At 44.1% G+C, this 14,291-nt stretch overlaps 1 protein-coding gene across 4 annotated transcripts; it reads left to right on the top strand.

The window, feature by feature from the left end:
- The first annotated feature begins 533 nt into the window (after window positions 1-533).
- LOC115392439 (dual specificity tyrosine-phosphorylation-regulated kinase 4-like) lies at window positions 534-13,263 on the top strand. Of its 4 annotated transcripts, XM_030097048.1 has the most exons (15): window positions 561-589; window positions 675-723; window positions 5,092-5,175; window positions 6,548-6,700; window positions 6,820-6,970; window positions 7,179-7,342; window positions 8,604-8,740; window positions 9,280-9,420; window positions 10,183-10,321; window positions 10,517-10,598; window positions 10,684-10,856; window positions 11,900-11,960; window positions 12,158-12,287; window positions 12,624-12,781; window positions 12,979-13,263. In XM_030097048.1, the coding sequence occupies exons 5-15, from the start codon at window positions 6,853-6,855 to the stop codon at window positions 13,254-13,256; spliced, it is 1,581 nt and encodes a 526-aa protein (XP_029952908.1). In that variant the 5' UTR covers window positions 561-589; window positions 675-723; window positions 5,092-5,175; window positions 6,548-6,700; window positions 6,820-6,852; the 3' UTR covers window positions 13,257-13,263. The 4 variants fall into 4 exon arrangements, with proteins under 4 accessions (XP_029952906.1, XP_029952905.1, XP_029952908.1 ...); XM_030097046.1 differs by having other exon boundaries at window positions 534-723; window positions 12,982-13,263; XM_030097045.1 differs by having other exon boundaries at window positions 534-723.
- The last annotated feature ends 1,028 nt before the right edge of the window (window positions 13,264-14,291 follow it).

The following is a 14,291-nucleotide window of genomic DNA, read 5'->3' as shown; positions in this document are numbered from 1 at the left end:
ACTCCCAGGAGCCGCTTTTTACAGGAAGCTAAGTGCCAGGCCCCTGCCGCGCTGTCTCTGGCTCGGGATGGGTCCCTTGTTGAGCCCCGTCCGTACGTCACTGGCAGCAGCGGAGACAGAGAGCACTCCCTCACCAATAATAGCAGCGGCACAAAGCATCAGCATCCTCTCACTGTCTGTCGGCAGCCTGCCTCTCTATTCTGTCTATATCCCGGAGCACAAATAGTTCGCAGGAAGCCGAAAGGGAAGAAAACGCAGAGGGCATCCAGGTCTCGAAACAACCGGAACGTGACCTTATTTGAATAAATGAGGCGGCGGAGCCACGTCCAGAGTGCAGTGAGGAGCTGTGAAGAGTCACAGGAAGTTCTGCGTTAAGAATTCATGCTGAATTTCAGGATTTGCCCACATCTAAAGAGGCGCATGGAAACTCAGTCATGAGTCATGAAAAGTGAAGATCTGAGTTCAAGGAACTGCTTGGCTAACGGTTAACAGGAAATGCAGGCCTGGCATCTTCATCACCATCATCACACGTGAGTCTTCGTCCAAGCCGAGTGAGTTACCACCTCCCTTCTCCCCGGAAAAGGTGGAGGTAGGCTTCGGGGTGTGGTCGTGGCAGTATGGGGGACACGTGCTATGTGGGAAGACGGGACCTCACCTGCCTGCTGTGGTGTTAGCCTCCTTCAGGGATGCTGCTGGGGCAGGAACAGGAGGGTCCAACCCGAGGTACGTTCACATCCAACTCAGCCCACAAGTTCTGGACTCAAATTTACTTGTGTTGTCTATTTAGCCACACCCTCGTATGCACACGCTAAATCTCAGTCTTTGTTAGCTTTTATTTATTGAACGGTTTAATATTTTTATTATTCTGTATGTGATGCTTTCTTTCTACTGCCCAGAGCCAGACATACCGTCTGCATTGTTTTGCTCCAGCTGCTCTCATGCGTTATCCAACACATCGTCACCTGGGCGACAAAACCGAACGCACGCCGCATAATGACTGTCTCAGGTGTGATGCGGCGAGGTTTACAGTTACCAAACGGCAGAGAAACTAGACGTTTCATCTTGTTTACAGTCTTGATGCCTGGCAAAGCTCCCAGTATTTTTAGCAGACGGACAGCAAAGGGGTGTCTCAGCTTCTCATCCCAGTGTCTTTTCCAGACATGCTGCAGTGTGGATGCAAAGTCAAGGTTTGGGGAGCATTTGAATCATAAACTCGAGTATAGAGACATTTCTCTAACCTGCCTTCTCCAGGTTGTGATCCAGGATGCAAAAGAGGAATGCCTCCCTCTGCAACCCCTGCCTTTATTAAACGGGCTATTTTTAAAAGGGGCTCTTGCACTTCTAAAAGGGTTGTGTTGCCTGCCTCAGTTTTGTTGTTTCTATGTTGGTTCATTTCACTAAAAGGCCACTCAGCCAGCAAGGGCCAAACCCTCGGCACAGCACGATCCAGAAAACACATGTGCTACCAGTACCATGAAAGATTTTAGATCTGTCTCTAAATTTAATTCTGACCATTTTTAATATTTTCTTCGACACAGACGCAGGTGGGAGTAAGGAGAACGGCTGCAGAGAGAAACAAGGAGGACAGAAGCAGCTTCTTCTGCTGCTCCTCCTCACAGCAGAGGCTGATTACTGAAGTAGCCTCTAGTTACATAACAGCTGTTGTGTTATCATATTCATCCTCTTGTACTTGTTGTAGGCTAATCACATGTTTAAAGCAACTTGATTACAGCGAGGATTAGTCACTGGAAAACAAATGTCATCTGAGTATATTTAGTAGAGAAATATGGGGGGGGCAATGTCATCATGTCTGACCTGTTACTCTGAAGAATAACGTGCATACTGCAGTTAAAGAGGATTCTATCAAGGTTAAAATACATTTCTGTCTCCTGGTTTCATAGATATATTTAGATGTTTAATAATTTAGTGGGGGGGGTTTTCTCTTTACAGGTTAAAAAAAATGTATCTGCACCGAAATAGGGAAATGATTGAAAATCAATGTTTTGTTTTTCTCCACCTCCAGGAATATGAACCAATACCTATAAATAAAACATCGACTTTAGCCTGAAGGCTGCAGAAGTGCTCGAGGGTTGCAAACTACACCAAACGCCTGTATATCGCAGTATTATGTAAGACGGTTTCAGCCCACTGAACATCCTTCACAGCGCGCGATGCGCCGTGCAGAAAAACGCAGAAGGATCTCAGGTTGAGAAGCGATTCCAGCGAGTCTGCACGACATCCAACCGAACCGAGTCTTGGAAGTGCGCTCCGGCCGCGTGGCCAAGGAGCGCGCGCGCGCGCGCGTCGGCGTTAAGAAAAAGAAGAAGACGCTCGTTCCTGCAGCGCGTTGGAGAGAGCGCATCAGTCACACGGCGTGTTGTAGGTGGACGGATAAAAAAGAAAAAACACAAATCTATATCGGGAGAGGCCCAGCTGTCAGCGGCAGGAACCTGAACAGGTGGCAGAGACCCTCAGCAGCAGCTTGCCTCGCGCGCTAATCCCGCTTCTGACGACAGCGCGTTTACCCTCCGTGCGCGTAAAACCGGGAGTCCGCCTCAAGTCTGGGTGATCTAATCACTCATCGGGATTGTCTTCTCGCTGCTCATCATCCAGAGTTGGTCACGAAGTTGGAGTGTGTCTTGTCTCGAGAAGAACCGGATATCATGACTGTTGCTTGGATTTCATAATTCCTCCCGTTTGTTTGGATTGTCGAGACACTGATAACGCAACATGTTGCCAGAAATTAATACCAAGGTGAGACATTGTTATTGGTGGGCTGATGGACTGATTTAAGATCTGTTGTCTACCTGAGTTGGATTATTGTGTGGTTGCTTTACTGGAAATTTACTGACCAGATGATTTTTCCTATATGAGAATCTTATAATTACTTGTGTCTTATAATTACCTCCTTTTATTATTTAAATGTCCCTATAGTCAGTCAGATTATGAGTATTTTCATTTATTAACAGTTTAGTTTTTTTAATTATCCAATACCCAGAGACAAAGTATTCATTTTACAACGTCTTGTGCAATGTTGCTGCTGTGAAAACTGGCTTTCACTATGTGGGGTGAATAAAGCCAGATTTTTTTTTTAAAGGATATGTATTAGTTCACCAAAACTGAAGATAGATTCTTCTCTGTACTGTACTTTTACATTAATTTAACTGACTAATGCCTGTAATTCACTCTCACTTTGAAACAATTCACATTTTTACCTTCACAAGTTTATTGGTTTAAATGCTGAATTTCTCCTCCGCCACCCTCTTTCTGCTGAATGCACGCCAGCCTGTGATGAAAAATCTGATCCATTTCTATTTCAGTCGTTCTTTAGCCTACTTACTTCAGTGTTTGTTGTGCTGACAGATTCTGTAAGTCTATACGTGTTCTGGTGTATTTTTCACACCGTACATGGAAAGTGATATAAATTTAACCCCCTGCTGTTTGGAGATCTTCAGTGAATTCCTCCTTTAGTCCACCTTCTTTGACTGATGAGCTCAGGGTGTGTTGACTGAAACTCATTTTGATCATACTGATTGATCGGTGATTGCATATTTCCAGTGGACCCATGTGAATGCCGGATAGGCGACAGCACAGGGAGGGCACCGCATTACGGTCTGTTGATGTTTACCCTCAGTAACTTCTGCTTTCCCTGCTGTGCTTTGACCCTCTGACCAAGTGAACCTCTGACCACTGAAGCCAAAGCTGCTCTGGCACAGCTGCCTGGATGACCCACCTGCAGCAAAGACCCCAGATCACATGGACAGAGCTGGAGCTGCCAGCTGCTTTTGTCCCCCCCTTCCCATTTTTTTATTTTCTTTTAAATTACATCAATTTCACTAAGTAACAATTATTTTATGTGCATTAGCTTTGTGAAACATACACCTAGATTGCACAGTGGCTGTAAAATTATTTGAGTTTTTTGATTGTGCGCATGTAATAACTACAAAAGTAAAGATTAAAAAGCCTGACTCTTGTCTGGGCAGATGGTGTGGTGTCAGCGGGCTCAGTGTTCATTAGCCAGGCTTACAGCAGACCTTTGCAGGTGATGTTTTAGAGGCCAAACCTGGCATAGTGACCTACATGGCTCCTGCTGTCGCTCACAAACCTCCAGAGATCGGAACGTGACGGCGTCAGCGTACCGGACTCTTGCTGGGCTGCACCCGTTGTCACTGTCTTGCCATATGAATGGAGAAGCGTTATCTCCAGTGTGGGACCTCTGACACGTGAGCAGAGCCGGTCATTGTTAGCTTCATCTCCCCTCTCCTGGCTGGATTAGATCAGCTAACTAACCTCATGTTGCTTTGCCATTTATTTCAAGCTTTAAAAATCATGTCTGGAAAGCTGTTTCCCATCTAAAACCTGTGGATAAGAAGCCATTTATCCTTTCCTCACTGCCTCCCTCCCTCCCTCCCTCCACCCCCGTCGGGCGACAGAGCGAATTTAACACAGATCCCCATATGAGGCTAAGCTTTGTTTCACCCATATGGTGTCGCCTATCACAGTCACACGCTCACCCACTGATTATTAAAGCACGTGTAAGCTGGCTTGGTGCTCCACAGAAACGTGCCGAATCCTTTGTGTATCTTTTTTTCTTTTGCAACATCCGGAAATCCTTGGATTTTTGTCATCAGTTCCTTGCATGTAACTTATCCATTCAAATGAATTTCCAGGGCGCACATGCTTGGAGGCACGTGTACCGCCAGGCACATGGGCACGCACACCTGCACACACTGGCAGGTACACAGAGTGCTGGGGAGTGAGCGAGTCGTTGTTGCTGGGTTTTTGCAGAACTGATCTATTTTAGGATCATAGTGCATTATTTTTGCTGGTCTGGTTTCCACCCTGCTCAGCTGCCCCGAGACTGAAGTGACTGGAGAATCCAGGCAGCACGTACGCCACGGGATTGCACTAACCTACTCCATTTGGTGCAAAGGAATTCTCCCATCTGGCTGAAAGATCATGTTATAAAACACTATGGAATATAAAACTAAGTAATACGGCTCATTTCATCCACAGATGAGAAAAAACGTGTTTGATCTATTTATGTTGTGTATTTATTGGATGAATGAATTTCTCTCATTCCTCCCACAGGCATCACGACCGGAGGCTTTCCCTCACCCCCACAGACTCCCATCAGAAGGCTCCCGTATTGGAACTAATCGACCCTGCTCGCAGGTCGGTCTAATCTCTTAACAGCTGCCCACAAATACCTTCGACTGCAACTCCTTTTCCATTTTTTGCATTCAAACTATTGCAGCGCACTTGAATGAATCAATGCATGTCTGAAAGCGTCAGTCCTCTTCTTTTTTTTCTGTGTAATGAGATACACAGGGATTCGTGCTTTTTTTTTTTTTTTAGAAACCAGAGACCTGATTACTCTAACTTAAACTGACTGTGCTGTTTGGATCATTAGGAGAAGCCCTCTGTTTAAAACCGCCTCCTGTTAAACGTCCTCTTACTCCTGTAACTTTAGAAACAATAAGCATGAATGTGCTCGTGCACATATGTGACGCATTACAGATTACCAATAACACAACAGCAGTTACGTGGAGGCATGTAACTGTGTTTACTTCCTTTGCCCGTTGTGGCAGGTGCTTGCAACTATATTTAGCCCTATCTCTATGCGTCATAACCAAGTTGGCAGATCCTGCAGCAGCCTTTAACACGTGAGGGGAAATATATGAACTATTGACCGCAGAAATGGTAAAGCTATTTTTTATGAAATGCTATTAATAATTAATACTTTAGAATATATTATGTTAATGCAGCACAGTGCCGTGTGTGGAGCAGCACTCTGTTAGGGAATCTCGTTTTCTGTGGAGTTGCATCAAAAAAAAAAAAACTGCAAACGTAGTTTAGATAAGCTTTTTAATTCCCTCATTTTGACAGAACATACTTTTACGAGGCAACTTATGTTCTCCAGGAGACTTGGCGAACGCCTGAGGCCTAATTTTGCCCATCACTGCCAGGATGGAGTCCTGCAATAATGTGACACATGTAATCTTGCTCCCGGAGCAATCAGGGTGGCAGCCAGAGAAAAGCAGGTTACTGCACCTCACCTCCCCCACAAAGCCGCCACAGACAGACCCTGTCAGTACCGAACCTCACGGGGCTCCATCCCCTTTTTACTCTCACCCTGATCAGTAACTCCAGCCGCTGCCTGCTGGAGGTCCCGGTCACCCGAGTCTCCATGGATGGAGAGCATGTAGGGAGACGGTGTAGGGAGATAGCTGCAACACAAACTCACAGGGAAAAATGAATGAAAAGAGTAGCCTGTATCTATAAATCTAAAGGGAATCATAGATTTTTGAATTCACACTTGCTGCTCTGCTCTCGTCCTCTGTACTCAAAGTGTTACACAGTGTAGAAAAAGATCTTAAAAGATGTGGAAGTTGGCCAATGTCCTCATGGAATGGCCTAAATATTCTCCCTGGAGTTTCTCTTCATTTTGCAGATTGATAATAAATGAAGACATTTTGGTCACATTTTCCGTATCACTGCTTCCAAATTGTATTTCGTCGCTGAGACATGTCCTCCTCCACTGCAGAAGTTTGGCCCCAGCGTGGGGACTCTGCCTCAGCTGGAGCCGCCGGTGGTCCAGGTGGTGGTGAGCAACGCCAAAAACCAGCACCAGCCGTCTGAAAACATCCTGCCTCAGATTGCCAACAAAGGGATTCAAAACAACTATCAGACGCACTCGGTGAGGCGGTCATGTTCATTAGGCTCCTGTAGAGAGCCGTTCTGCAGAACGCTGTGCAGTCCTGTAGACGACAGCACTGTGAAACAAACATGACGCCGTCTGATTATGCTACTTTACAGGACGAGAGACCGAAGCCCACTCAGCAGTTCACGATGCGCTTCGGTGCAACCATGGATAAAGTGTCCGTCTCCCGCAACAGCAAGATTTTCGGCAACAAGCTGGAGAAGGAGAAAGCGTACGAGGGACAGCGGTTACCCATGTCTCCACTGGGTACGTGATCGGGAACCACAACACTCACTCACAACAATCACTGAGGCGCTACGCCTGCTGTGGGCGTTCCACTGCAAACACGTAACTCTGTAAAACATTTAGACTCTCCTGCTGGATGGAAATAGCGTGCTGGCATGGGAAGGCGATCGGAGGTGTTATCAGCAGAGTGAGTCACTGTTTTCCTCCTCCGTCTTTCTGAATGCTGTAGACGCGCTGAAGAACTTCCAGGAGCGGCTGACGGAGTACGAACAGGAGGAGATCATGGACTACGCCGAGACCTGGTTCCTGGGTCTGGGCTCTCAGAAGATCGAGGGCGCCCAGGGAGCGCCGCAGAACTCTGGATACGACGACGAGCACGGGAGCTACATCAGGGTAACGAACGGCCAGATATAACTTCAAGTTCTACCTCAGTGGGCCTCAAATACAACTCCAAGCAATATTTAATAATTTAATTCACTTCCAGGTCACTGAAAGTTTCAGTTCATACTGGAAATATATCAAAGAACTTTGTAGAAACCAGCAAATAGTCTGATAAAAAGAAAATATGTTCAGTTTGTCTTGTATTAACCCAGTGTATTGTTACTATTCCATTTATGCAATCAGGCATTGATTGCACATCACAAAATGTCTTCAGCCAAATATTGTGTTAAAGCACCAATATTCACCTCAATGGTTTATTTAGTGTTTGAGGGGGTTATATTCTTGGAAAATTTCAAAACTTCAGTCAGCCCAATGTTCCGAAGCATGTCAATTCAGTGACATTTTTCTGAAGCCGATTCAAAATTCATAAATGTAATTTTTCACATGTTATTGGCTCGCTGCTCAACTTCACGCCTGAAGGATTTCACCTCTTTGGGGGGACAAAAAAAAAAAAAAAAAAAAAAAAAAAGCTCTTATCATTGGTAACCTGTTGCCAATTGGTTAGAAAAATACTGCAGCAGCTCTCTCTAATGCACTGCTGCCGAACTCATAGGTTGATGTTTTTCATGAAACGGTGAAATGTCCTCGCATTTAATATCACACACAGCACTTTCAGCAAATAGAAGTGGCATTTAAGTGGCCCTGCGAGACGCTCATGCATGAGTGCTTGTTTATGTATGAGCGAAGCTAAACTGCACACGGCCAGATGCCTTCGGATGACCCTAATCCAGCGGCTTCGGGCACCGAGTCCGTTTGACTGACGGCATTGTTTAATACTGTTTACAATAAGGCGCAGCCAGGTCACAACAGCCTTGACTGTTCTGTAGAAATCAGGCGGCTGACAGGCAGCTGTGTGTCAATAGACGATATGTAATGAATGGGCCGTTCAAGGCTGAGTGACTGAGCATTGTTCAGTTCCTTCCATGTCTACTGAAGCTCAACTCGCTCAGCTGCTTTGACTGACAGACACAGCAAAGCCTGAGAACAGTTAATACTGTCCCCGCGCCGTGTAGGACCCCAAAACCAGAATGCTTCAGAATAAATGTCGTTTTAACTGCATGTTTTATTAATAACTGCGGTAGAGTTATGACCGCTGTTGAATAATTCACATGGATGAATGTGGATGTTAGCGCGGTCTATTTTTATTGTGAGTGCGCACATACATTACATAATGCAGTGAAATGTGATATTAACGGCCCTCTTGTGCTCGTAGGTGCTGCACGACCACATCGCCTACAGGTTTGAGGTGCTCGAAGTGATCGGCAAAGGCTCCTTCGGTCAGGTCCTGAAGTGTCTCGACCACAAGAACAACGAGCTGGTGGCCATAAAGATGATACGCAACAAAAAAAGGTACAAAAACAGACATTTTGGTACGGAGCTTCACTCGTTAAAGAAATTTCCTTCAACTCACTTAAGCCAGAACCACTCAGAAAAAAAAATTCTTCCACAACTGAGAAATCAAGACTCAAGGAGTCGGCATCTGCCATTCATTTGAGATCGGTTGTAAGTTTTTTTTTTTTTCTTTCCTCCCGCATGCTCGCGCAGCGATCACTTTACGATTTAGGACTCTGCCAAATCTGGACCTGATTTAGCAGGATAGAAGTCAGCACCTCGTGGTTTTATCTTACCTGTCCCTCCCGGCGCCCGCCATCACAGCGGCCGCAAACGCTCCAGTCCCACTCCCGCAGGACGGATGCTGGAGTCTCACCGCTGCTTCAATAATGCAGAAAACAAAATGAGTGCAAACAGCCCGAGATGAACTCTCTTTGGGTCAGATGGCTATCTTAGCTCTGATTCCTGCCGGGAGGGAGTGGATCACATTTAGTTGTTGAGGGAAGAAAAAAAAAACTAGATGTCCTAATATGTAACAACTGTGAATCTGTCTGTAGGTTCCATCACCAAGCTCTGGTAGAGCTGAAGATCTTGGACGTAATAAAGAGGAAAGATAAAGACAACCTGCACAACGTCATCCACATGAAGGAGTACTTCTACTTCCGAAATCACCTTTGCATCTCCTTTGAGCTCCTCGGGTTAGTGCCTCCCTCACATCCCTCCCGCCAGGCCTCAGAGTTCATTATGGCTGAAGGAGGTTGAGGCAGGCCGCCTCTGACTGCTACAGGAGCGGGGTGTGAACTCCGTATTGTTTATCAGAAGCACTTCTCATTTGATTCTCTTCATTACTTTTACATAGCTGGAGTCAGTCGGGATTTAAGTGATTACCTGTGTAGCCTAAGCCATGTGAGGTTAGCGTGGATCACCTCTGAAATCTCTCCGAGGGGAGATAGTTTTGTGTATCACTCCGACTGAATGACCTTTACAGGACGTCTTGGACTGGCACCTTGTCTAACATTACTGTCACCGAATCCTTTAGTTAAGGCCTTGATTAGGGCCCTATCTCTTACCCCTTCTTGCTCCATGGTGTGAAGGATCCAGTTACACAGTCTAAAGCAGTTCATACTTAGCACAAGGAGCAAGAAATAGCAGGAGGGATATCCTTTATCTACTGTATCTTTCTGCCTCTGAATGTGACCACAAAGAGCACATAGATTATTTCTAAGTACATGCTTGACAGTTGCTGGTGTTGAGTGACACCGAACTTAGCGGCCTTCTTTTCTCAGAGCGTTTATTTGAGGATTATGAAGACGCTATTATGAGCCGCATCTTTTTATAAGCCGGTTTGTGTTGAGCTCCGAAGACTGTGTTGGTTCAGCATGAATACAGAGAGCAAACAGGTCAAAGGAAAGGAAAGGAAAGCATTCTGAGCTCTGAATTGTTTTTTTTTTCCTCTACAGGGTGAACTTGTACGAGCTGATCAAAAAAAACAACTTCCAGGGTTTCAGCATCGCTCTCATCCGCCGCTTCGCTCACGCACTTCTCAGGTGTTTGCAGATGCTTCACAGGGAGAAGATAATCCACTGCGACCTCAAACCGGTACTGACCTCCACCGTATAACCTCCAAATTATGACGCTTCAGTCTGGTTAACTCATCAATAGTTGATATTGACCCAGAGTTTTGCATTGAACCAGTGTACTGGTTGCACTAATGTGAGTGGTGCTCCATCTTGTGGAGCATTAGAGAATTGCATCAAAGCGCCAGTGTTTGAAAGTATTTCCATCTCTGATCAGGAGAACATCCTTCTGTCCCAGAGGGGACCCGGGAACATAAAGGTGGTGGACTTTGGTTCAAGCTGCTATGAACAACAAAGGGGTAAGTACTTTTTTCATATTCACGTTTTTAACTATGTCACACATTTTGAACTGACCTGTTGAGGGTCTTCTGTCATTTCCTGCAGTGTACACCTACATCCAGAGTCGCTTCTACCGCTCCCCAGAGGTCATTCTGGGTCACCCGTACAGCATGGCCATCGACATGTGGAGTCTGGGCTGCATCCTCGCTGAGCTCTACACAGGCTATCCTCTCTTTCCAGGAGAGAGTGAAGTGGAGCAGATCGCCTGCATAATGGAGGTTTGTCATGGAGACACGCGTCAAGGCCTCTGAGTGAAATCCTGTGAAGAAAACATTCTATTCAAGTTCAGAACACCACAAAAATTCAAAGAACCATTCAAAGTTTTCTTTTAATTTTTTTATAGTCATGCATCAGGTTTCAGTTGCCGGTTATCGTAGATTTGAGCCATTTAAGTTTCTTTAGATTGCACCAGGTTTCTTCTGGTGAAAAACCTTAATGAAAACACAAAATACAACCCAATTACTCCTGCAAGTAGTATTTTTAAAGTCTTTCAAAAAAAAGTTGCATTCAATGTAATAGCAGAATTATGACTTTGCAATAAAGAACCAAGTTTTCTTAACAAAGGTAGATTTTAAATAACGTTTCACTCATTTAACACATTTTAAACTGAGTCAGTTTAAACAAATGTAGCAGTAAATCAAATGCTTTAACCCAATTCATGCATGCAAACTTTCTTTTCAGTAAATTTTTAACTTGAACTTCAAAATCTTAAAGAAGGATCATTAATCCGTAAATAAATTTAATAATCAACACAATTTGTATTTCCATGAACAAACATTAAACTTAACATCCGCGTATGACGCTGGAATTTCCCAGGTGCTCCTGAATGCACCAAACATTTCTCCGCGCTAAACCGACGGAGAAATTCACTCAAACACCGATTCTTAACGCGGCTCTTACCAGCTGTCTAGCTGCTGGTGTGAAGAACGTTTGCACAGGTTAGCCACACAGAGAGGAACACCTTCTCTGTTTTAAAAACAGTTTGTTTTGGGCTGTCCCCCGCTTTTTGTGCAGGCTAGCTGTAGCACAGGTGTTTCCTCCACATCCAGCCGACTGGGGACATTAACCAGGTGATTAGTTCCACCTGGGCTTTCTCCTCACTGGGGATGGGAGGCGGAGCACCGCTCACAGGCAGTTTGGCAGGAAACTAGTGTCAAATATTAATCTCTTGATTTTCTAAACTATGCTATATTATATGTGCCAAAACATCAAAATACAGTTTATTGGTGGTTGAGAGCTGTGGTTTGATTTTCTCTTGCAGGTTCTTGGAATGCCTCCAAATGATTTTATTCAGTCCGCATCGAGGAGAAGGTTATTCTTTGGTGAGATTTCTTATTCACCTACATTCATGTTTGCTTTAGATTTCTAATTACTTATTTATAGACTGAACAGCAGCAGACTCCCATGTCATATACCCACAGCTGTGTTTATTAGAATATTAAATTTAGCTATTCCTGTCCTGAGCAGAAGGGGACATAGTGTCTCTGGATCATAAATCTGTACTGTGATTTGTGTGCAGACTCCAAAGGAAACCCGAGGAACATCACCAACAGCAAGGGGAAGAAACGGAGGCCCAACTCCAAGGAGCTGTCAGCCGCGTTGAAAACAAACGATGCTTTGTTCTTAGATTTCATCAAACGCTGCCTCGCGTAAGTATAATCCACACTTCTGACTGACTGTTCATAAAATGACATAATCATCTTCATAATCTTGTATTCTTGATTGGTGAAACAAATGACAGCTCAAGGCTAAAACTGATAATCAGTAATGTCTTACATGTAAGATTTCAGCTAAAACTTTTCAAAGAAGCCTCCACTTCACCCACAATGTATTTTTTCATGAGAGTTTCTTTTCTTTTTTTCTTTTCTTTTTTTTTGCTGTAAAGTTTTATAAGTAAAACCTTTGAAAGGAGTAGCTATACTATATACTGAAGTGTCGATATAAACTCTACTGGTCGACTTAAAATGGTTTTTCATGCTTTTCAGCTGGGATCCCACCAAGCGCATGACTCCTGATGAGGGATTACAGCACGAGTGGATCTTAGAAGGGAATTTCAACAAGGTCCGTCCCAGAGCCAGACCCACAGTGAAGAAGACCTCCGACAGTTCGACCAGCACGGACAGACAAGTGAACAGCAAGCCTGGTAAGCGAGGGAAGAAAAAAACAATGCAAATAACTGAAATGCAGCAGAAAGTTGCCTTCTTTAAAGTTCAGTCAGACTTTCTACTCGCCTAAAATTGCCTTGTAACTCGAGTAGTGAGCACTATAACTGTAGATATACCGAAGCCTTTTGTGTTCGCTGCAAGCTGACATTAAATGACCTTTGTTTCCATGGCACGGCAGAGAAGGTCAGCTCAGACAGCAACAGTGACGACAAGCTGCAGAGGGACAGTTCAGCCTCAGACACAAAGATGGACCCCGCTGAGCGTCTGCGGCCCATCGGAGCCTCGGCCGAGGAGGAGGTGCGCGAGAGCGAGGGCAAGCTCTCCGCAGATACCAAGCAGCAGGAGCGCAGCGGAGAGAGGCCCGTTCACATCATCATCAAACCTCAGGAGGAAGCGGGAGCGGAGAGAGACGACAGCCAGGAACCGTCTCAGTGTTTGCCTCCCATCGTGTAACAGTCGGAGGGAACCGTGCTGCGTTCAGGGCGGTGCAGACGATGAGCGTTCAAACTGCTGTGCATGCAGAAAAATGAAATACACTCTCGTTTGCAACCAACACTGCCATACTGCTACATGATGTTACAAAATAATGATTGAGAGAAGTTGTGAGTTGATAAAGCAGCTCAGATAAATGTCTTTTACTGATCGGTTAAAAGTTCTCAAACACCATGAACTCCACACGGATGTACAGCGGACCCACTGGTCACTAACAAAGATGGACATCTTCTATTTATTGTTTGGAGTATACAGTCGTAGTGTATTATGTTGTTTGGTGAAACTTTCAGGTTTAAAGACAGTGAAGTCAATCAACCAATTGTAATTTAAAAAAAATAACATTGAGATAAACTGTGTCCTGATAAAGACACAAACTGTCTTCTACAGTAAAACCCTCATTTTCAGTTGAAAATGAACATTTTGCCATTATTGTCCCCTATTAATTATTCAACCTAGTCCTTGGAAATGCTTAAAATTGAGACAAACCTTTACTTCCTGTCCTGTCCCGTGATCAGAAATCAATAAAAGAAAATAAAGCAACTTAACTTTTCTGAAAAAGTGCATGATAGAAAAACTATAAAATATTCTCAAGCTTCTTATTCTTACCTTGTAGACTCTTTAGCCTGTTTTTTCATTCATAAAATTAAAAGATTTGAAGGAAAGTGTGCAATAAAGGCTGAGCCAAATCTTTTTTTTTCTTTAGTAATTACATTAACGAAGAATTAATTATCATATACTTTATATTTGTAGATTGAGATTGGTACATACTGATTATTATTTCACTTATTTATTGTGAAATATATTTGAGGCTGTGTTCAATTTTGTTTTACAGTTTAACTCAACAACCATGAGATGTGTATTTGTAATAGATTTTATTGTATATATTGTATTTCTGCTGTAATTTCTTATACATGTGTACCACAGGACATATTTTAAAAAGAAATATTTCAGATATTTGTTGAGGTTTTAGACAAGGTTTTACTTGTTGTGTTACTG

The sequence above is a fragment of the Salarias fasciatus genome, chromosome 7, assembly GCF_902148845.1.
Source record: "Salarias fasciatus chromosome 7, fSalaFa1.1, whole genome shotgun sequence".
In the NCBI taxonomy this organism is placed as follows: Eukaryota; Metazoa; Chordata; class Actinopteri; order Blenniiformes; family Blenniidae; genus Salarias; species Salarias fasciatus.
This window is presented reverse-complemented; position numbering and strand designations above follow the sequence as displayed.

Bases quoted from the DNA above. Each gene is read 5' to 3' on its own strand.
- LOC115392439 (XM_030097045.1), top strand. From the start codon at position 634: ATGTGGGAAGACGGGACCTCACCTGCCTGCTGTGGTGTTAGCCTCCTT. The intron at 5,176-6,547 runs GTCGGTCTAATC...CCTCCACTGCAG, and splicing joins CTAATCGACCCTGCTCGCAG to AAGTTTGGCCCCAGCGTGGG. The intron at 11,961-12,157 runs GTGAGATTTCTT...ATTTGTGTGCAG, and splicing joins GAGGAGAAGGTTATTCTTTG to ACTCCAAAGGAAACCCGAGG.